A 22,256-nucleotide genomic window follows, 5' to 3' on the forward strand; every position below is an offset into this window, starting at 1 on the left:
ACACAACACAACTACTTTCACACCAAACACACACACACAAAGAAAATATATCTTTTTATTCACATCATCATCAGAAGAAAAAACAATGGTTGCAAGATCGGAGATCATTAAGTCGACGGTGGATGTCACGGCTGCTAATTTGTTGATGCTCTTGTCAAGAGTCGGACAAGAGAACGTTGACGGCGGTGGAGATCAAAAACGCGTTTTCACATGTAAAACGTGTTTGAAGGAGTTTCACTCGTTCCAAGCCTTGGGAGGTCACCGTGCCAGTCACAAGAAGCCTAACAACAACAACAACGAGTCCGTGCCTTCCTCTCTCAAGAAGGCCAAAACGACGTCTCACCCTTGTCCCATATGTGGAGTAGAGTTTCCCATGGGGCAGGCTCTTGGAGGCCACATGAGGAGACACAGGAACGAGACTGCCGCTGCCGGCGCGTTGGTTACACGCGCTTTATTGCCGGAGCCGACGGTCACTACGTTGAAGAAATCTAGCAGTGGGAAGAGAGTGGCTTGTTTGGATCTGGGTCTAGGGATGGCCGAGAATCTCAATCTCAAGTTGGAGCTTGGAAGAACAGTTTATTGATTTCTTTTTCTGGATATATTTGTTTTCTCTATCAATCATTCTTTGAATTTTTCTTAATTATTTAGATTATTCTATACATACATCTCCAGATTTAGGAAACTTTCATAGGAGTGTAATCTCTTCTTTTTTTTGTTCTGTAAAAATATTTTGTACTTATTATAGCATTGGAGTTTTGTATATCTTACTTACTCTTACCATTTGCCATTTGTTGAGAATTATATATGTATCTTGAGCTCTCTTCTTTATTTTGGCCGACGTGAAAATATCCTATTTCTAATTATTTTTGTATCCTTAATTTTATAAGATACATATCATGCTGTTACATCACGAATAGAAACAACTCGAGAAGAGATGCTTTAGTTGTGTGATCGATGGGTCTAACAACCGACGTGATCTAACAACACCATATATGTACGGTCTCTCTCCTTCTTTTACTTTTACTTGTGGATCAAAGCAACGTTGATCATCAAAGCTCCTTGGTGTTAATTAATATAAGGAGTATATTGGATTCCAATATCTTCACTACTCCATTGTTGACTAGCATTAGCAGACGTTATTGGAGGTTGCATCAGTTTTGGTTTAATTTAAAATATAGATAACTTAGCTTGGTTATGTTAACAGGTTAAGTTAGATACTTGTATATAACAAATACAATTGTACAGCTTTACTTTCTTGAGAAGATATAATAAGAATCCGAAATATCTAACAGACTTTTTTGTATCGATTCTAAGTTCGTAATACATGTTGTCTTTTAGTTTATGATAGCATCAGCTTCAAATGTATCTTTCATACTCAAACACTATGGCCCTGTTCGTTTGGCAGTCGCAGGTGCCTTGCGACTGCGACTGCGACTAGTTTTTGTTCGTTTGGCAGTCGCAGGTCCTTGCGACTAAACGCTGCGATCAGTCGCAACTACTTGCGATCGAAATTTTTAATCGCCGGGTAAATCAGCGATGCGATTATGAAACCTGCGATTAAAAACATAAATGACAAAAATACCCTCATTCTTTTCTAAAAATTACATCTAAACCTAAGACCTAAAAATCGATTCATCGTTCTTTCTCTTCTCCTCAGCTTCCTCTTTCAAACTTCTAACCCTAGATCTAAAAACAAAAGCTGCTGTGTTCTTCATCGAGATTCTTATGAGCCCAGACGAACCCAGATCTTCTACTCTCTGATTGTTTTGTGTACGTTTGTTCTTTTGAGTAATGGTGATTAAAAGGGTTTTTTTTTGTGTAATGGTGATTAAAAGGGTTTTTTTTTTGTGTGAATTGGGTGTTCTTTTGTAATCATTTTGATGGGTCTTTACTGATAGTTTTGTGGGTAGTGTTTTAAGGATTTGTATAGACTTTCATTGCATATTGAAAGGACTTATAGCTTTTAAAAGGTTGAATTTTGTAATCCGAGAATCTTACTTCTAAGACATTTGTGTTCATTGTTATGTATCTTAAGCTTAGTTGTTCTGTTTCAGTTTGACTAATGTGGTTTCATACTCACTTTGCTAGGCTTGGACGTTGGGAAAAATACTAAAGTTGATTTGGCTGAGGAAGATTAACGCAAAGCTAAAGCATTAAGGTACTTTCTATGCAACCCAAATTCTAGATAACTAATGAGCATTAAGGTTTCTCTGGAAAAACCAAACCAAGTTGGAAAGGCTATAGAGAGAGTGAGAGAGTGAGAGAGAGATAGAAGGCCTGAGAAAAAAGGATTTTTGTGTGTGTGTGTTTCTCAATAAGTAATGGTGGGAGAGAGAGAGAGAGAGCAGAAAAGAGTTGTATTTGGAACTGGTTTTGGAATTGTATTTGCAATTGGTTTATGTTTGGAACAAAAAAGTTTAGATTTTTCTGGTTTATGTTTATTGTTGCATTGTGATTTGAATCCACTCATGTTTTTTTAATTCTTGTTTGTTAAATATCTTTGATGTGACTTCTGTTTGTGGTGGTGATTGGTCGTTCTGCTCTCTTTGATCAAGAGTGGAATTTATTGCTTTTGTTTGATGTTCATTTCTTCACTTTTTGCTGTTTTAATTTAGTGTTTTTGTTCTTGTGTGTTTATAGAGGCATGTTGTCTTCACTAGCTTAATAAACGTATTAGCTATCTAAGAAACGTATTTGTAACTTCTTTAGAACTATAGTTGGGCTCCATTTAGCATTGGTTTTAAAATCGCAGCCGCAGTCGCAGTTGTATAGGCTGTTGTCTCTCCAGCACAGACACGCAACTTGTTGCAAGACTTATTTGCTGATATAGCTCTCGAAGTTGACGAACGAGCCAAAGGTGATTTTGGTGAATTGTTTCATGAATTAGTTTGCTTTTAGACTATTTAACTGCCTGGAATTTAACTTTTTTTTGGAGCTCGAATTGGAAACAGATGTGATCCTTAGCAAAGAAGAAAATGTGATTATCTCTGATGAAGCAGATGCTGATGGTCCGCTATGTTTTTTCGACGTCCTTGCTGATTATTATGTGAAAGTGTCTGAGAGGGGAAAAGATATACTTGATTTGATGGTGCAGCTCTGGAGCCAGTCCTTTGCATCACATATATTCTCTCTGCTGTTTCATAAATGGGTATTGCCAACCTTACGATTTTGCTTTAGTCTTATGATTTGTCTTCCGAGTCAATAATCTTCAACATGTTTCTATATTTTTCTCAGCTGTTTGAAGTTGAGCTTGAAAATCAAGAAATACTTCTACGATATTCTTCGGCTCTGGTGCAGGGAGCAACAAATGTGTTCTGGTAATATTTATGAACTTTGGCTTAGTAAATTAACATCTTCACATCATGTTTACTCGCTTGGTTCAGTGTGTTTACCTCACTAGGTTCAGTTGTGTACTTTGGATCTGTAGTAGTGGCATTGGCCTAATTTAAGTATGTAACTTCTAATTTTTTAGTTTGTTATGTGATAGTCTTTCCAAGTCTCTCCCTACTTCAGATTGCCTTGCCAAGCAATATGAGGGTAATAGTTGATAACCTCTACTTCTATTAAATGCAGGATAGACATCCAGACAAATACGAGGCGCTTCCAAAGTCTCTTTCGGGTACCTTCTTTTCCTCGTAAATATCATAGTTTCATCTTCTTTTGTTAGATAATTTTACGTATGAAGGAGCTTTAAATATTTAACAAATGACTTTGATATGTAAATTAAGATTGTGTTCTCAACAAAATTCTATTACCCATCTTCGAGCTAGAACATAGAAACTACACATGTTAGATATCGTGTAGATCTTCAAGGCAATTATTATTGCTTTGTACTTGTCATATGGGGTTGTCACTACTCACTATCACACTCTCAAGTTGTCATGCCAATTGACTACTGTACTAACATCTCTATGTTCTTCTAGTATCTTCTCGAGGAAGTTGCACTGGAGCCGATCCGATTGAAAAAAATTCCCATTCAGGTGAGTGTTTTCTCAACATTTTCATAATGGTTCAACTGGTTTCTGTCTGGAACTTGACTCTCCTATGCCTGATTTAGGCTCAGAGGGAGCTGTATCTCTTGCTCTCAAGGTTCATTTTCTTTTACAATTCAGGTAATACACTGTTCTCTAATAAGTTATCATTCGAAGCAAAACGATTCTTCTTGTACACTGACAAATTGTTGTGCAGTGGATAAACTCGATAGCTTCTTGAGGAACTTTCCAGAGTTTTCAAATGCTTTCTTGATAGGAGGACCCGGAGATTTTCTTGTTATCGAACTTACTGATCAGGTATAGAAGTAAACACTTTATATGACTATCTCCAAATTTTATCTCCCAAAAAGAATCACACACATCACTGATGTAATTTTATTTTTGCGGTGCAGCTGCAAAAACTGAAGGTGGAACCGGTGCTGCTACATTATCTTTCTCAGATGAAGATTCTTCAAGGTACATTTCTCTCCTTTAGAAACTTGGCTTGATGTTGCCTCTAAGATGGAATCAAAGTATAAGCAGTGTTGAATTACATCTGCAGGTATGGAACTGAGAATGACCACCAGCACGAGGTTAAAGGCATGTTTATATAGTTTTACATCTCCTGGAGGTCCAATGTACCCGACAAGAGCTGTCCGTCATGCAGCCTGGGATTCTTTGGATTCCCTCTTTCCTGTGAGTATTTCTTTGTGATAAAAAAAATCAGATTTAAACGCATTGTTTTGACTGCGAGATCCATAAGTGCACTGTTTTTAAAGACAGTCTAAGAATTTTAAAAATCGCTTATATCTAGAAGGACCCAAAGCTCAGCAAAACAGTCACAAATCCACTCAAACGCTTGGAAGTAGATCACAAATATGGAGTAGGCTTGGCTTGTAACATTGTGATACTCTTGTCTTGCAGGTCGGGCGTTACCCGAGGCATCTCATTAGTCTATTTTTCAGGCTGCTATATCCGTGGTACTGGCCATCCTCATGTTGGAATTTTGTGGTTTCTTGCATTAAGGCGGTACTATATTCTATCGTAAGGCTCATCTTTTCACGGCGAGAAAAACCAAGGCAGAGCTGAATAGCTTTTACTTTTGATGAAGCTAACAGCAGGAATCCAATCCTTGTGTATATAATGTGGTTTTGGTCACAGAACCTTAGCTTCACCTGTATTGCTTTTCTTTGGAGAAGATAAAAATCCGTTTTGTGAAACAGTGAAAGATCCCATGGAATAGCTTTTGACGTATTTTGTTGTCATTGTTATTTTGCTATAGAGGATGATGTATTGTGATCAGAAGCACTTTTTATGTAGAAGAACCGAAATGTCATTCCTTTCCTTTTGTTTTCAGCTGTATTGGATGTATAAGAACCCATTAAACAATTTTCATTATCCATGGAGCCATACACAGTATCTTACACTTTTCAACAATTTTGTTCCAATGGTTTGATGCAGACAAATATTATTCAATCAATATTCTGCAATATAATACCACACGGCTAGACTTGAGTGAGATAAGAGACTAGATACCACTTGTAGCCAAACCTGGTTTCTGAAAAATCTTTTGCCCGCATATGATCTGTAGATGAAATTAGGATTCCTCCCTATGTCTTTTACTCACGGGTATACCGATAAACAACAACTTTAACGTTTAACACAGATTCTCAATACTATAGTCAATTCTAGTGAAACAAATGAACAACACACAGCCAAAAAGGCACTAAGTGGCAAAAGCCTCTGGCAAACATTTTCCTCGATTAACTTCTGCTCATTGCCCAAACCCCCTTGCAGTTTGGGAAGCTCAGGTCGTTTCATTAGTTTGTCTCCATATCTCCAGAATGGTACTTGTCGAGATCTGCATCAAGATCTTCAGCAGATATCTTCTCTGCAGGGCCCTTACCAGGACGCCTACCACGACCACCACCACCTCGGCCACCGCCTCCTCGACCACCACGGCCACCGCCACGTTGTTGTCCACCTCTCCCTTGTCCTCCTCTGCTAACCCAGCAAGACACACACACACACACTCTTTTATAAACCCCACAAGATCATAGAAGCTTTATCACGTAATATACATAATGAACATCTGTATAATCTCACCTCCATGGAGCACCATTGGAGTTTCCATTGGCAGGTCTACCAGACTGTGCTGCAGCAGTTTGAAGATTGGTGCCCACAATCTCGATCTTCATGGGTTTTCCATCCAGCTGGACATCATTGTACTTTTTCACAGCTGCAAGTGCATCACCACGCCGAGAGAAGACTACTTCTGCAGTTCCCTATTGGTATAAAGTAGTATACAATACTTAGTCTTCAAGACTCAATTAGAGAAAAGACATATGTGCAACAAAAGTATCATCTCAAGTACCTTTGATCTTCCACTCCTATCGAAATGGACTGTGTAACGTTTAAGTTCCCCTACTTCAGCAAAGAGTTCCTGCAAATCAACAAACATATTCATATAAACAACTTCCCAAGAAAGAATCCATTAAGTATAAGACGATGCTAGTTCCACAAATCCTAACTATGAAGTAGAGTAGAGAACGATTTTGGCACCTTGATGTCGTCGTTCATGACTCCGTAATCCAAATTGGAGATGTAGAGCTTGGTTCCAGTTTCGATTCCGGCGGAAGAACGGCTGGACCGAGGAGGAAAAGCTTCAGCTGAATCGGAGAACATGTCGTGACCCCAGGAGGACTCCGGCGCCTATACAACCAAATGAATCCGTTGTTTGTTTTTTTCCTCTTTTGAGAGATTCATCAACACCAAAATCGATTTGCTTTTTTTTTTGATTATAAAGAAAACGTCAACGCAGAGTCTATCTATTCCCAGTATGAATCGGCAGATCAGAGAAGAAAGATCCGGCGAAACTAGAGAGAAGAAGAAGAAGAGGAAGAAGAAGAAGAGAGAACATATGTAGAACGGATTTGGACCTTGGCTGATTGGTATGGAGCAGATCGGTTGGATTTCCGATTAGGGTTGTTGCGGCGAGTTGGACCAGGTCCGGACCCGGAACCAGATCCAGATCCACGGGCGGGGCCGGCTCCACCACCACGAGACTTACGGTTCTTGGCGATCATGTCGTCGAGAGACATATCTAATCCAGTCGACATCTTGAAATATCTCCGATTGACGTTTCTGTTGCGACGGCGGAGCAGAGAATATACGAGAAAGAGAGAGAGGCGATGAGAGAAGGAAGAAAAGATTCAGCTAATCGAAAGATGAACTCAGAGCCGACACAAGGGATAATACGAATTGAAAGGCTATTATATATATATATATCATTTAGGATGAAATGTAACATCAAGGTTTCGTGGTGTAGTTGGTTATCACGTCAGTCTAACACACTGAAGGTCTCCGGTTCGAACCCGGGCGAAGCCACTAAATTAGAGGTTTTTTTTCTTTTCTTATTATACACTTAAACTACGGCTTCGAATATGCAATTGCATTAACTTCCAAATAATCTAATATATGTTTTCGTCTGGATTTTCTCTGATACAAATGACAGTATATGATTTTGTACTCTGTATATTACTAGCAACTTATGGTGCTCTCTTTCAGTGAGGTTGACTTTGTCTAATTCTTGCAAGTGTATATATATTCAGATTGGTGTATCCAATATATTTTTTTATTATTGGAGAATAGAAATCACTCTCGATTACATTTTCCTTCTTGGAAAAAACAAAAAGATAAAACCGCAAATTACAAATTTAGAATCATGATAGAACCACTCATCATACATAAAACATAAGTTTAAATTTCTTCTCCCAAATAAATCGATAAACATGAACGGGAACAAATATACACATTTTCTTCATTAGAATCTTGTAGGATGACGGAAGCCTTGCATCGAGAGTGACATTGAATGCAAAATGGTCGAGTGTTGTGATTATTAAGAACCACCTCAAGCTCATTTTCTGTTCCCCCAAAGACGAAGACTGATCCTGGCGTGAGACGTGAGAAATCTCCAAGTACGCACTTAGCATGCAAGGTAACTCCACAATCACAACATGTATAGAACCATATACTTGGATCTAATTCCTTCTCACAAATGTCGCACCAACATTTAGTACCGCTCACATCTTCCTCTTTGCCGCAACATAGGAAGAGAGGGTGCCCGTCGTTCTTGTGCCATATCTTTTTCGGCAACTTGGCACAACTTAAACACAAATCGAAATCACAATCTTCACAACGAAGTATAAAATCATTCACATCGTTTCCGCATCCATCGCAATAGTGGTCCTCAATTTTATCAAAATATAAGGGATGTTCATGGCCATCGTGAAGGAGAGGCTCATCAAGGGAACCACAATGTACATCTACATCCAGCCAATCTTTGGAGATGTACGTGAAACCATCAGATAATATCCCGCAAAGCTTGCAGTCTATAACTCCGGTACCACCTTTTATTAATTTATACGGTCTGATGCCAAAGACAAGCCTTTTCTGCTTAGGAAGATTAGCACACTTTTCATGAAGAATGAAAGGACACTTTTTACAGCGGTAGATCGGGTCAAATCCAACTGGATGGATACATGCTGCACACCATACATGCTCTTCTTGAACGACAACATCTTTGTGGAGCTTCAAAATATGTCTTTTATGACTAAAATGACGTATCAAGTTATTACCCACCACCTTGAATGGTGAAACATCTTCCGTGATCTCAGGTGTCCCTTCCAATTCTACACCATCCCATACGTCAGTTCTCACCGCACATGAAGAATGAACAGCAAAGTCAGGGCAAACAGAGCAAAAATAAGCCCCCTTGTACTGACTTACATTTTTGTGACAAACTCCGCATTTTGAATACCCTTCGCCGAGATGGTGAGTGAAATAAATGCGATGATCATGACGATTGATGTTGATGACACGGGGTAAGTCGATACACGCTCTTGCAGTAATAAAATCACATTGAAGACATACATACAAGGCACACTCGCTTTCGTCCCCACAAACATCACATATACATGTGGCTCTCCTAAGAAAGAGAGTAAGTGGGTGTTCGTGGGTCTTGATGTGCTCAATAACAAGTGGTGGTGGGTTTTTGGTACAACCAACACAAGATGTGAAATTGCAAATGGAACAGTGATAGAGCACGTCGTCTGGTATTTTTCCACATAAACGACACCCTGACTCGGCATCATCATCCGTAAATGATTCAGATGCGATTAGCTTGAGAGGATGAATAGAATGACAAGGATGATGTACCTCTTTCGAGAGATGGACGCAGTTCACGTGGAAGTATACACCGCACTCAAGACATGAATAGGATGGTCCGTCAACAGATTCCTTGCATAATTCACAAGGGACTTTCTCCTCTCGTACCTTCAAGAAGACAAGTGGATGGTCATGACACATCGGATGTTCGATAGCTAGCGGTGATGGTTTCATCCCACAAGCCAAGTCAACCTTGAACTCACATGTGGAACAGCTATAAGAGGGAAACGATAGCTCTTGTCCACACAAATCGCATGGAGCATCTCTCGGGTCATTGGTGAGCAAGAGGGCATGTTGGGGGTGGAAACTATGGTTGATGATCTCCCGTGGGGCCTCGGCGCACTCCTTGTGGAACCAAATATAACAGTAAGGTTCATTGCAAAAGTAGCCCCTGTATATATAATTATTGACATGGCAGCCATCACATTCGCCCTCAATAGTACGAGAAGAAGGAAAAAGAGGATGCTCATGGATGGGTAGGTTTACTGCTGTTTTGTCCATTTTTTGGACCGATGTAAAGTGAATGAATGAAAGAGGTGTGTTTTTTAGTTTGTTTGATGAGATCCCTATGTGAAGCCGGAAGACGTCGTTTTATATGCCTAGTGGGGGGACTAGTTTATCACTTAATACCGTTGTTGTTCGTACGTCGTTTTCCTAGTGGATCAGATAGACTAGTTTAATAATCGTTGTTCTGATTTCTACTGGATTGGATTGTTGGATCCGGTTATTATACTTATGATTTAGATTATATAATCACCCCCATTACTGTAGAACTAGATTCGGACCCGCGCTGCAGCGCGGGGGAAAATTACCGGGTTTTTAATTCTTTGTATGTTGCGGGATAATTTATTTGTGTTTGCTTTACTTTATTTTGATTATTAATTAAATTCTATCATTTTTAGATTGTATTTTTAGTGTTGGTTTCGAATATGTTCAAAATTATTTAAATTGTATGATTTTAGTTGAATTGTTAATTTTAGAACAATATGTGACATATATACATGTATAAATATTATACTATGAATCATTTTTAAAGTTTAGGGATTGATCCGCGGTACACCGCATAATCATAAATACATGATTTTAACTTGGACCTTTCATGCAGTTTTGTAAAATTGCAAATCTCTAGAATAAACAAATAAAGAGCCAATGATTTCTTATTTCTTATCGTGTTAAAATGTAAAATCTGTGTTTATGTTACAATTTTCTGGTAGTAGAAACTTATTTATATAGATAATATTTTCTTAGAGTTAGGTTAGCGTTGAAAAAAAGATTAGCTTTATAATCAAGCCATAAATTCGAAACTATTGCCAAATAAATATATTAAAGATGGTTGAAAATGAATTATCCCGTAATTGGTGTGAAGATCATAGTTAATATAGGAGAAAATTATACATCTAAATATTAATATAAGATATTTAAGGAACATTTTGTTTTGAAATATTATGGATAATTTGATAAATATTTTATATTTAATTTATATTTCTGATTTTTAGGTTAATTTGTTAAACCAATATACAAAATCATACATTAATGTATTTTTCCTTAAACAAATTAAGATTAATGTACTTTCCAAAACCGATATTGATGGTTTAATTTGGTAGATTTCGAAATAATATATATGGAAACTGGTATTTAATATCTTTAAATTTTTAGTAAGATCCAATTGAAAAATTTCGGGTTAATTTTTTAAAAAAACCCGACCCAAGAAACTTTTGTACTTCTCTTTTACTATAGTAGGGATAATACGAACAATGAGAAATTAAAGAGACCAAAAATAGTTAAAAATAATCTATTTGTTAAACTTTTCTCTTAAAGACAAACACGGTTGTGTTATGATCAAATTAATGTAAGGTCAAAATCTTCTTATTTTTTCTATTTTTCTTTCATTTAAGGCTGACCTTACGGAGATAATTATTTGTTATTATTGATTGTCTAAAGTCTTTTATTATTTACTACTCAAATAATTAAACTTAAGCAAGTGTTTCACAGGCTAATTCTTAAAATATTGTCTAAAGTCTTCGTCTCGATTTTGATAATTTCTCAATTTCGAGAATGAAAAAAAAAAAAGTCACATGTAGACAGTAGACAGCTAAGAGATTTGACTTCGATTCACAAATTATTATGGGTTGTGAGAGTTGTGATGAAACAACAACCGACGATAGTTTATTGTTAAGTCAGGAGCCATGAATAACCTCATCAGTCATCAGCCGAGTTGACTTGTATATTAGTGTCACAGCAAAATAATGAAGGTTCCATCCTTTCTCCTACAAGTTAATCCATTTTTTGTGTGCTCGTCGTAGCTATAGCCAAACCAAAGAAAACTAAGAGCGGAAGTATCTCTTGTAACATTTTCATGAATTTATTAATCATAAAAATCATCTCGTCTTATCTCGAAGAACTTGCCACTTCCGGAAAGATTTATCTCTCTATGCCTAGTCTCTTTGATCCTCCACTCATACACTTGTGCTCGTCATCTCTTGTGATCTTCTTGGAAGTTTCAAAGTCCTAATGGTTGCATTACTTGTGTAGTGTTTTATATGCGAGGTTTATTGATAAACCAATTCCATAAGTGAACACATTCAGTGGTGAATAAAACAAGGGTTTTCATCTTTTGTAAGGGATAATACTGATTTATATAAAAGAGAGCATCGGGACTAAATTAGAAACTGACAAGTGACAAAAACGAATGCTCATACATTGATGTCATTAACAAGCTCACAGCTCTACCTCTACCTCTACTCTAAGATAGTACCTTACATTACAGTGTATATGGATATCGAGAAACATGTTCACACAAATCATACTTAGTGGCATAGTGCCCACAGCAACAAATGAGGCGAATGTGAAAGAAAACTCAGAGAGTTGACAATCAACAAAGATATTCAAACAGGAAAGACAGAGGACTTGGATGTTTCGCTTCTCTTGAATTTAAAGATCTACTCCACTTCATATCTCACACACACACACTAATTTCAAAAATCTAAGCCAAAAATTAACAGCAATTCATGCATCATATAACATACATCAATCTAAAGCAAGGATCAAGAGTGAGGAAACATACATGCATGGAACAAAAGCAGCAATGAAGACAAGACTACTATTGCAAGTCTAACAAACGATTCTCAGCTACTAAAACAAAATCAGTGAGACGATAAGCAACAGCTAGGAGGCACGAGTTGGATTTTGCATTCAAGAGCCATTGGAAATTTCCAATGACTACATCAATAAGTAACAGTTGAAAGATGCATATACCACATAAAGTTCATTTCATAATCAAGTGGCGAATTTATTGAATTTTGGTTACCAGATCACAATGTAATTTCTCAAAGGCATAAACTCTCAACATGATTGGATTGGGACACAAAGCAAATATAGATTCCAAACATATCAATAGCAGATAAGTACTTACAAAATGTGAAATTGCAAACGAAACAGTTTCTTCAAAAACGACACTCTAATTCTAATCAATTCCGATCTCCCAAGTTCCATTAAACCCTAAACCAGTAACATCCAGATGATAAAAGTGATTGAAAAACCCTAGCTCAATTACTCAAGAGCTGGTGAATTTGGTAACGGCCTTAGTCCCCTCGGAAACAGCATGCTTCGCCAACTCTCCAGGAAGCACCAATCTCACTGCAGTCTGAATCTCCCGGGAAGTGATGGTAGGCTTCTTGTTGTACCTCGCAAGCTTCGACGCCTCTTGAGCTAGCTTCTCGAAGATATCGTTAATGAAACTGTTCATGATCCCCATCGCTTTGCTTGAGATTCCGATATCGGGATGAACTTGCTTCAGCACCTTGAAGATGTAGATCTTGTAAGTCTCGATACTCTTCTTCTTCATCTTTTTTTTCTTGTCGCCTCCGGCACCAGCTTCCTTCGGTAGCTTCTTTCCGGCCTTAGGCTTCTTCTCCGCCGGAGCTTTCTCGGCCTTTGATTTCTCCTCCACGGGCTTCTCAGAGGCTGGTTTCTTCTCCGCGGGCTTCTTCTCTGCCTTCGGCGCCATTGATTCGAGTTTTAGGATTAACGAAGCACAAATCTTAGATTGAGAGGTAGGTCTATTGCTTGGTATTGCTTGATACCTAGAAAAAGTTGAGAGATTGCTTTTATATAGATCCAATAGAGTGATATGATTGGATAATATAAGTTGACGCGGATCGATATCTGTACCGTTGGATCTGCTTTGTTATTGAAAAATATCGACGGTTGTAAAAGAATCTTAAAAAGAAGGAAATCTATTACGCGTGACTTTTCTATTGGATGCTCTTGGTGGCAAGGACTGATGACGTGTCGAGTTTGGCGTTTAGCTCCTCGTGAATTTTTATTTTCCCGCCCCCGCCATCCTCGAAATTTTCTGCATCGGCCCATGTATTCTAACGAGTCCAATTTTAGGCCCATTTGGAATTTGGTGAGATTGACCCGACCGGAGATGATCCGATTCGGTCGGGTTCCCAGATATCGGTTCGTTGTTCGCAACACAAAGACAAATGCTGCTTCTGATTTTACAGTGCAACCTCTTTGATGAAGCTCCCTTGCTCGATTCGATCAAGAACAAGCTCTCATTTTCGCCTTACCTGCAAAAATGTAAGCACTTTATTCGATTCCGCTCAAGAAGACTGTAAAAATGCTGAAGATTTGCAATTCGTCGATGCCGTCAAAAGAATCGTGCGGGGAAGACTGAGCTGGGAGATCGCATTGAGCAGTGAGCTCGTCTTGAGCAAATTCAAACCTGGTCATGTTGAAGAGATTCTGATTGGAACCCTTGATGATCCCAAATTGGGTCTGAGGTTTTTCAATTTCCTTGGTTTGCATCGGGGATTCGACCACTCCACGACGTCGTTTTGTATTTTGATTCATGCTCTGGTCAAAGCTAATCTCTTCTGGCCTGCTTCATCACTGTTGCAGACGCTTCTGTTTCGCGCCCTGAAGCCAAGTGAGGTTTTTGATGCGCTGTTTAGTTGTTATGAAAAATGTAAGCTTAGTTCAAGCTCGAGTTTTGATCTGTTGATTCAACATTATGTACGAAGTAGGAGAGTTTTAGATGGGGTTTTAGTGTTTAAGATGATGACGAAAGTTAGTTTACTGCCTGAAGTGAGAACTTTGAGTGCTCTCTTACATGGATTGGTTAAGTTTAGGCATTTTGGTTTGGCAATAGAGTTGTTTAACGATATGATCAATGTGGGAGTTCGTCCTGATGTATACATTTACACAGGAGTGATACGTAGCTTGTGTGAGTTAAAAGATCTCTCTCGAGCTAAAGAAATTATTGTTCATATGGAGGCAACTGGATGTGATGTTAATATAGTTCCATATAATGTGTTGATAGATGGCCTTTGTAAGAAGCAGAAAGTTTGGGAGGCTGTTGGGATAAAAAACGATTTAGCCAGAAAAGAGCTGCAACCTGATGCTGTGACATATTGTACATTAGTCTGCGGGTTGTGTAAAGTTCAAGAATTTGGGGTCGGATTGGAGATGATAGATGAGATGCTACATTTGAGATTCAGACCTAGTGAAGCTGCAGTTTCAAGTTTGGTAGAGGGATTAAGGAAGAGGGGAAAGGTTGAAGAGGCGCTTAACTTGGTTAAAAGAGTAGCAGAATCTGGTGTGTCACCTAATCTATTTGTGTATAACGCATTGCTTGACTCATTGTGCAAAGGTAGAAATTTCGATGAAGCTGAGTTGCTATTTGATAGGATGGGGACAATTAGGTTGTGTCCGAATGAAGTGACATATTCAATTTTGATAGATATGTTTTGCAGAAGAGGAAAACTGGACACGGCACTTAGCTTCCTGGGGAAAATGATTGATACGGGTTTAAAGCCAACTGTTTATCCATACAATTCTTTGATCAACGGGCACTGCAAGTTCGGTGACATTAGTTCAGCAGAGAGTTTCATGGCGGAGTTGATTAATAAAAGTTTGGAGCCAACAGTGGTAACATACACATCACTGATGGGAGGATATTGCATCAAAGGGAAAATACATAAGGCTCTTAGGCTGTATCATGAGATGACAGGGAAGGGTATTGCGCCAAGTATATATACATTCACCACGCTCATATCAGGTCTTTTCCGATCTGGGTTGATTTGTGATGCAGTAAAGCTATTTAACGAAATGGCAGAATGGAATGTTAAGCCAAACAGAGTAACTTATAATGTCATGATTGAAGGTTATTGCGAGAAAGGAGACATGGCAAAAGCCTTCGAGTTACAGAATGAGATGGTCGAGAAAGGTATTGTGCCTGATACATACACTTACAGACCCTTGATACACGGGCTGTGTTTCACAGGTCGAGCTTCGGAAGCCAAAGAGTTTGTGGATAGCCTGCACAAGGGAAACTGTGAGCTGAATGAGATATGCTATACCGCACTCTTACATGGGTTTTGTAGAGAAGGAAGATTGGAGGAGGCGTTAAGCATTTGTCAGGAAATGGTACAAAGAAGGGTGGATTTGGACCTTGTGTGCTATGGTGTTCTTATAGATGGAAGTTTGAAGCATAAAGATCGAAAGATGTTTCTTGGACTTTTAAAGGAGATGCATAATAGAGGACTGAAGCCTGATGATGTGATCTATACAAGTATGATTGATGCAAAGAGCAAAACCGGAGATTTCAAGGAAGCATTTGGTATATGGGATTTGATGATAACCGAAGGGTGTGTACCTAATGAAGTCACTTACACTGCTGTTATCAACGGGTTATGCAAAGCCGGGTTTGTAAGTGAAGCCGAGATTCTTTGTTCAAAAATGCTGCCAGGAAATTCAGTTCCTAACCAAGTAACATACGGTTGTTTCCTCGACATCCTCACCAAAGGAGAAGGAGACATGCAGAAAGCTGTGGAACTCCATAATGCGATCTTGAAAGGGCTTTTAGGAAACACGGCTACATACAATATGTTGATCCGCGGGTTTTGTAGACAAGGGAGAATGGAAGAAGCTTCTGAGCTCATAACAAGGATGATAGGCAATGGTATTTCCCCTGATTGTATAACCTACACAACAATGATCAAAGAGCTTTGTAGGAGGAACGATGTGAAGAAAGCGATTGAGTTATGGAACTCGATGATGGAAAAAGGCGTAAGGCCAGATAGAGTTGCATATAACACCCTAATATACGGTTGTTTTGTGGCGGGGGAAATGGGGAAGGCAACCGAGTTGAGGAATGAGATGTTGAGACAAGACTTAAAACCTAACACCAAAACCGGTGGAACAAATATTTCACATGACTCTAGTTCTGAATCCTGACCCCTTTTTGTAATTGTATAAGTTGAAACATTCTTTGACATCTCAACCATTTATAGGTAGGAAATAACTTTGTTAGTCGAGATTTCAAAAAGGTGCATACTCTTTGTATTTTGTATTCCCTTCTGTAACAAAGAGAACAAAGGGAAGCTTAAAGGAATCATCTTATACAAATCTTAAGCTTTGGTAGAGTTGAAACAAAGAGGAAGCAAACACAGGACGAACCTTGCGATAATTTTGAATTTAGATGAAACACTGTAAGGTAACATAGACACAGAAAACAGACCAGACAGATAGAATGAAGGGTGTTATGTTTTTCTCACAGTCACAAGAAACTGTAAGAGAATTGAAAACACCATTTCAGAATAGTCGAATATGATCGAAAGCTTATTCAAAGAGAGTTTCTTTTTTAGTTGACGCGGCTTTTCAAAACATCAAGATCCATCTCAGTTGGATCTGTTGCCTGAAGCTCCACTTGAATTCCGTCAAGTTCACGCTTGAACCTGTCCTTGGAGCTCGCATAGATCATCTTGCTTCTCACCTTTGCAACGTCCGGACACCTTCGGGAAAAACAACAAGGGGTAAGAATGGAGAACTGAGGTTACATGCTTTTAGCAGATAATAAGAATGGGAGAAACGAGAAATAATGTTACCATGCAATGAAGAAAATCTTGCTCTTCTGGCAATTCTCGGCAGTGACAAAGTCGAAATCATAAATGGCGTATCGGCATTCTTCAGCTGGAAGACTTGCAGCGAAGTCGTCGTAAGTTTGAATAGGTTCACCAACTTTCTCGACAATCACTTGCTTCTGCTTCTCCTCGATCTTGTAGACAATGAAACGGTGTGTCCTTTTCGCCTTCAGTTCCAGAAATCTAAGCTTGCAGTCATCATGGACCGCCATTCCCGACGCCGCATTAGCCTGTATTCAATACCAGAACAACAAAACATTTATATTCATATAGCATTTTCCAGATCCTGCAAAGCTAGGCGTGTAAATTATACATCCACCACAATGCTAAAAACCAGTGATCCCTGATTTAGGAGTCTTTCCTAAAACCTCTAAAACTAGATTACTCAACACAAAAACTCTTTCTCTTGATCTAGAGTTACGATCTATACTTCAGTTGCAACTAGAATCATCAAGAGAAATGAGAGACAACGATTGCAACAAGCCTGATACATCAAACAAACGCATATTATTGAAGAAACGTTCATATATGCGTAGAAATGGCCATGAAGTTGCAGATTCTCCATGATTTCGAGTGTATAACTAGAGAGAAGCACAACAGAGTTGGGAAACTTGTTCGTCATATTTTATTCAAAAAAAAAAAAATCTAGCTTAGATCACAGTACCACCGATCACATAAACAAAAAATCTCAAAGATCTAATCAGAGAAAACAAATCCATTTCCCAGATCCAGTGAGACAAAAAACAAAAATTCGTGAAGCGAGCTTAAAATTGAAGAGCTGGTAAACAAGCAAAATAGAGAGAAGAAAAGATAAAGAAGAAGAAAATAGAGAATCACCATGGCTGAATCAAAACGTTGTCAAGAGACAATTTCGGGGTGAAGGAGACGCAGAGAAGAATGATGTTTTTTATTTCTTGGAATATGACTCTTTTGCTTCTTCCTCTCTTTTCTACTTTCTTCAGCGTTATTTGGAAGCTATACTCCGAATATATAGAGAGAACCTCAATCTCCTTTTTTGTTTATTTATTTATTTTCTCCGTATTCCAATAATAATGGTAAGCATATTATTCTTCCTTTGGTCAACATATAATAAAACATGGGAATATTACCAGAGTGGGCACTTTTCGATTCCTTTCTTTCGAAGAAGGACCTCAATACAGTAGTCACGTACAGCTCAGCAAAAATCTCCTGTTCATGACATTTTTGTCCTTCTTGTCACCTACACACAAACATCAAGCCATGGTGTATCACGAGTCTGTAAAAAGATAAAACTATACCCTAATAGCAACTTAATCAACCCAAACCAATTTTAAACAGTTTGCCATCTATTACAGTCTGTTTCAATTTTTGTATTGTGTTTGTTCAACTTCGTTAGATAGTGTTGCTGATTTGATTTGTTTTCTCTTTGGTTCAATCGATTATCAACGACCGTGAAAACGGAAGGCCAAGGAGATTCGTATTCGTGACTTTCAAAGATGAGAAATCAATGAAGAATGCGATTGAAGGAATGAACGGACAAGAGCTCGATAGACATAACATCACCGTCAACGAGGCTTAATCACGAGGAAGCGGTGGCGGAGGCAGCCGTAGAGGTGGTGGCGTGGATACCGCAGCGGAGGCGGTAGTGGTTACAACGGAGGAGGCGGTGGATACGGCGGTGGCGGTGGAAAACGCGAGAGAGGATACAGCGGTGGTGGTGGCGGAGGTGGTTACTCGAGAGGAGGTGGCGGCGGAGGATACAACAGTGGTAGAAGACGTGAAGGAAGAGGAAGAGGATACGGTGGTGGTGAATGAGGAGGATACGGAGGTGGAAGCGGTGGATGGTAATTCCCTTAATTAGTTTGGGGATTATTACACAATTTTCTTTAATTTTTTCTTTCCTTAATCGCCGAGGATTGTGATCAACTAACATCATCTGAGAAGAGGGTAGAACAGACTTTTTACACTGGTTGAGTACCTAATTTAGAAAGAACTGTTGAAAATACCTAAAACGAAAGGATATGTTAAGAAAAGTGCCTTATTTATAATTAACTCATAAAACATCATCTATCTATAGAGAGGGCATGATTTAAATTTCTTGATTTAATTGCTTCATCAGTATTGCGACCAAAGATTTATCAGCAAAATAATTATAAAAACACTGTGGGAAATAAAAATATATTCTGACAAATTATATTTTACTCAAATTCGATAAGTCGACATGATTTGACAGTTGAAGGCTTTGCGTAGAAAGAGCAATGGACAACAGCCAATGGTTGGATCTATCTCCAAATAATCAAAAGTGTCAATTAAGAATTCTTATGTTTTGAGGTCATGTTGGAGCAGGCACGATTACGCAAATCTTCTCGTTCTTGAGACTAATCTTACTAATCCCTTTAACCCTAAACAGTCGCATTGCTCAATGCTCACAGGTCTTATTTTCGGAAATGTATGGAGTGTTGCATATAAAACTTCTAAAATATTATTTTACGGTTTCATAATTTATGTATTCTGCCATATTAAGTTTTTAAATCCCTGGATTATCAGTTTCATATATATATGTGAAGAAGAAGATGTGCCAATAGGATTCTTGTTTGATAAAGGGTTCGAGTTTCTTCCACAATGGTAAAAGAGCACAAGCCAGATTTCTTAAGTTTTAAGACAAAACACTATCAAGGAGACAAGGACCCAACAAAAGAAATCAAAGACAAAGACCAAAGACCGATAAAATGAAGCTGTTTTGGTTGGTACCGTCACAGCAAACTTTAAGAAGAAGCATCACTGGGTAATATTACGAAAAAAGTCTGATTCAACCGCAATTTTTGGGGAATTTCTTCATCAATTGGCTCGGCTTTTGAAAACATCAAGATCCATCTCGGTTGGATCGGTTGCCTGAAGCTCAATCTGAATTCCGTCTAGTTCTCTCTTGAACCTGTCCTTAGAGCTTGCATAGATCATCTTGCTTCTCACTCTGGCTGTGTCCGGAGACCTTGGCAGAAACGAAAACAACAAGAGATACTTATGAAACGAAGGTGAAGCAAGATAGACAGGTTTAGCAGAAAGATCTTAGTTAGCTAGTTACCATGCTACGAAGAAAATCCTGCTCTTAGGGACATCCTCTGCGGTGAGAAAATCAAAATCGAAAACAGCATAACGGCATTCGTGAGCTGGAAGACTTGCTGCAAGGTCTTCATGGGTTTCAGCAGGCTCACCGATTTTCTCAACAATCACTTGTTTCTGCTGCTCCTCAATCTTGTAAACAATGTAACGGTATGACCTTTTCGTCTTCAGTTCCATAAATTTCAGCTTGCAGTCATCGTGGACTGCCATTCCTGATGCTGCATTAGCCTGTTACCAATTCAAAAAAACAAAGAACATTCAGATACAACTCTCTATTCAAAATACATACACTAGTAGACTCCACATCCATATGGTCTGACTGAGACCTTTAATCCAAAACTAGCTCAGTGCAGAAACTAAGCATATCTAGTAACAAGTAATGAAACCGTGTACAGATCTTGGTAGTGTCTATATCAAAAGAAGGCCGCAAGTAACTTCAAGGTGTAGAGCTATCATGATATCAAATATGACAGAATCGTAGGACTAAGTATAACAAAATGAAATCGCACACCATCCATCAACGGAATCAAAACACAACTAAAATGAACAATTAACACTCCAGAGAAGCGAGAAAATATCATTCCAATACAAAATTGTCACTGATAAATAGCTCAACTAACGATAGACGAAACCCAAAACTCAGATGAAGTTCAAAGGAAAAAGATACATGAAATCCCAGATTTTTCATGATTTTCAAAACCAATTAAAGCACAGTAGAATCGTAGTGTTAATCATCCGATTCCTATCCTAGATCAGTTCCTTCGACCATACAAATCCAAAATCTCAGAGATCTAAAACCACCAAATCCAGATCTACTCATATAGAACTTTGGGCGAGAACTAGAAATCTGAAGAACTGAAAATCCAAGACGAAATGGAAATCGAATCGAGAAGCGCACTTCAAATCAAGCAACCAAAAAAACAGAGATAGAGAGACATGTGCGAGATAAAAGGAAAACAAAATTGAGCTCACCATGGCTGAATCAAGCTTAAGTTTCAGAGAAAATTATCGCAGAGAGGAAGGAAGCAGGAGGAGTCTTTTGTGTTTTCTTTCTTCGGTGGTGTGTGAGTCTTCTCTCTTTCTTTCCCTCAGCTTTATGCGGACGCTTTAGTCCGAATAAACATGTGTGTAAGCGTTTTAATTTGCTTTATTTATTACATAGGCCCATAAAAAGCATCATATATCACATAAATCATTCTTTTTAATATTTTAGATATAAATCTTGATTTAATTAATATATTATATTTTCAAGACTTCAACAACCTAAATGTGATAATTTTTCCTAGTAATGGTTAACAATCTATAAAATATATCACAAATGTTCCTATAATCCTATGAAATTTTTGTTGTTATTTTTATTGTATGTATAATTTGTAAGCAAACATGTTTATGTGAAAGCATGATATAATAACTATATTGTAAATGTTTTTGCTTAGAAGTAAGATGTAATAATAACAAAATAAACAGTATGCATATGTGAAATTTATAACAAATTAATTGTCGAACATTTTTTTATGCCACAAAAAAAACTACTATATTTATTGTAATAACTATGTTTACTTTTTCCTTTGATATATTTACATTCTTTTTTGATTCAAACTTCTGATGTATTATATATAATGTTTTCCGTAAAAATTAACTAAATAAGAATTTATATTTACTATTACTTGATTTAGAAGAAAGTACTATATTACTAAATGATAGATATGTTTTTTTTTTAGGTTTACAAAAGAAAAAAAAAAAGATATGTTTGTTTTTGGTAAAAGATGATAGGTATGTTCAAAATTCTGATGTTGATCAGTTTAATTATTCATGCCAAATTGCCAACCTATTGTTTCACAAATAAAAAATCACATATAAATAAGTACAATCTCACTTTTTAATACAAATTGTCTTGGATACACTCAGTTTAAAATTGTCCAAAGATCTTCGAAGTTCCGAATATATGGAAATGAAATATTGTTTGTAGTCAGTAGTCACGGAAGCAAAAATTCTTAAGAGATAGGTTTGATGAATGATGATCCATTAAGTA

General features: G+C 37.9%; 8 protein-coding genes, 1 non-coding gene and 1 pseudogene across 12 annotated transcripts; 5 read left to right on the plus strand and 5 right to left on the minus strand.

The window, feature by feature from the left end:
• Positions 1-827, plus strand: LOC17876683 (zinc finger protein ZAT12). The gene has a single exon (XM_023784387.1). The coding sequence runs from the start codon at positions 86-88 to the stop codon at positions 581-583; it is 498 nt and encodes a 165-aa protein (XP_023640155.1). The 5' UTR covers positions 1-85; the 3' UTR covers positions 584-827.
• Positions 828-2,763: 1,936 nt separating this feature from the next.
• LOC17877002 lies at positions 2,764-5,373 on the plus strand. Its single transcript, XM_006280923.2, has 10 exons — positions 2,764-2,857; positions 2,952-3,148; positions 3,235-3,317; positions 3,574-3,619; positions 3,924-3,980; positions 4,058-4,112; positions 4,189-4,289; positions 4,385-4,448; positions 4,534-4,667; positions 4,896-5,373. Exons 2-10 carry the CDS (start codon positions 3,086-3,088, stop codon positions 5,058-5,060), a joined length of 768 nt encoding a protein of 255 aa, XP_006280985.1. The 5' UTR covers positions 2,764-2,857; positions 2,952-3,085; the 3' UTR covers positions 5,061-5,373.
• A 184-nt stretch (positions 5,374-5,557) lies between these two features.
• On the minus strand, positions 5,558-7,188 carry LOC17877167 (THO complex subunit 4A). Of its 3 annotated transcripts, none has more exons than XM_023779224.1 (5): positions 6,911-7,185; positions 6,534-6,683; positions 6,346-6,414; positions 6,078-6,256; positions 5,558-5,975 (listed from the first exon to the last, which is right to left on the minus strand). In XM_023779224.1, exons 1-5 carry the CDS (start codon positions 7,088-7,090, stop codon positions 5,792-5,794), a joined length of 762 nt encoding a protein of 253 aa, XP_023634992.1. In that variant the 5' UTR covers positions 7,091-7,185; the 3' UTR covers positions 5,558-5,791. The 3 variants fall into 3 exon arrangements, with proteins under 3 accessions (XP_023634992.1, XP_023634993.1, XP_023634996.1); XM_023779225.1 differs by having other exon boundaries at positions 5,558-5,972; positions 6,911-7,183; XM_023779228.1 differs by having other exon boundaries at positions 5,886-5,967; positions 6,911-7,188.
• Positions 7,189-7,284: 96 nt separating this feature from the next.
• On the plus strand, positions 7,285-7,358 carry TRNAV-AAC. Its single transcript has one exon. It is a non-coding gene; the product is annotated as a tRNA-Val (tRNA).
• Positions 7,359-7,617: 259 nt separating this feature from the next.
• Positions 7,618-9,949, minus strand: LOC17875584. Its single transcript, XM_006281367.2, has one exon. The coding sequence runs from the start codon at positions 9,696-9,698 to the stop codon at positions 7,731-7,733; it is 1,968 nt and encodes a 655-aa protein (XP_006281429.1). The 5' UTR covers positions 9,699-9,949; the 3' UTR covers positions 7,618-7,730.
• Positions 9,950-12,534: 2,585 nt separating this feature from the next.
• LOC17875898 (histone H2B.11) lies at positions 12,535-13,274 on the minus strand. The gene has a single exon (XM_006281202.2). It carries the CDS (start codon positions 13,201-13,203, stop codon positions 12,751-12,753), a length of 453 nt encoding a protein of 150 aa, XP_006281264.1. The 5' UTR covers positions 13,204-13,274; the 3' UTR covers positions 12,535-12,750.
• A 231-nt stretch (positions 13,275-13,505) lies between these two features.
• Positions 13,506-16,554, plus strand: LOC17876320 (putative pentatricopeptide repeat-containing protein At5g59900). 2 transcript variants are annotated; one of them, XM_023779096.1, is made up of 2 exons: positions 13,506-14,853; positions 14,944-16,554. In XM_023779096.1, the coding sequence occupies exons 1-2, from the start codon at positions 13,719-13,721 to the stop codon at positions 16,437-16,439; spliced, it is 2,631 nt and encodes an 876-aa protein (XP_023634864.1). In that variant the 5' UTR covers positions 13,506-13,718; the 3' UTR covers positions 16,440-16,554. The 2 variants fall into 2 exon arrangements, with proteins under 2 accessions (XP_023634864.1, XP_006279474.1); XM_006279412.2 differs by having other exon boundaries at positions 13,506-16,554.
• Positions 16,555-16,640: 86 nt separating this feature from the next.
• LOC17874713 (actin-depolymerizing factor 4) lies at positions 16,641-18,092 on the minus strand. Its single transcript, XM_006281230.2, has 3 exons — positions 17,963-18,092; positions 17,090-17,355; positions 16,641-16,996 (listed from the first exon to the last, which is right to left on the minus strand). The coding sequence occupies exons 1-3, from the start codon at positions 17,963-17,965 to the stop codon at positions 16,846-16,848; spliced, it is 420 nt and encodes a 139-aa protein (XP_006281292.1). The 5' UTR covers positions 17,966-18,092; the 3' UTR covers positions 16,641-16,845.
• Positions 18,093-18,530: 438 nt separating this feature from the next.
• Positions 18,531-19,044, plus strand: LOC111829032 (annotated as a pseudogene).
• A 634-nt stretch (positions 19,045-19,678) lies between these two features.
• On the minus strand, positions 19,679-21,311 carry LOC17876062 (actin-depolymerizing factor 3). Its single transcript, XM_006281228.2, has 3 exons — positions 21,197-21,311; positions 20,187-20,452; positions 19,679-20,093 (listed from the first exon to the last, which is right to left on the minus strand). Exons 1-3 carry the CDS (start codon positions 21,197-21,199, stop codon positions 19,943-19,945), a joined length of 420 nt encoding a protein of 139 aa, XP_006281290.1. The 5' UTR covers positions 21,200-21,311; the 3' UTR covers positions 19,679-19,942.
• Between the last annotated feature and the right edge of the window lie 945 nt (positions 21,312-22,256).

This window comes from Capsella rubella, unplaced genomic scaffold (genome assembly GCF_000375325.1).
Source record: "Capsella rubella cultivar Monte Gargano unplaced genomic scaffold, Caprub1_0 scaffold_8, whole genome shotgun sequence".
Classification (NCBI taxonomy): domain Eukaryota; kingdom Viridiplantae; phylum Streptophyta; class Magnoliopsida; order Brassicales; family Brassicaceae; genus Capsella; species Capsella rubella.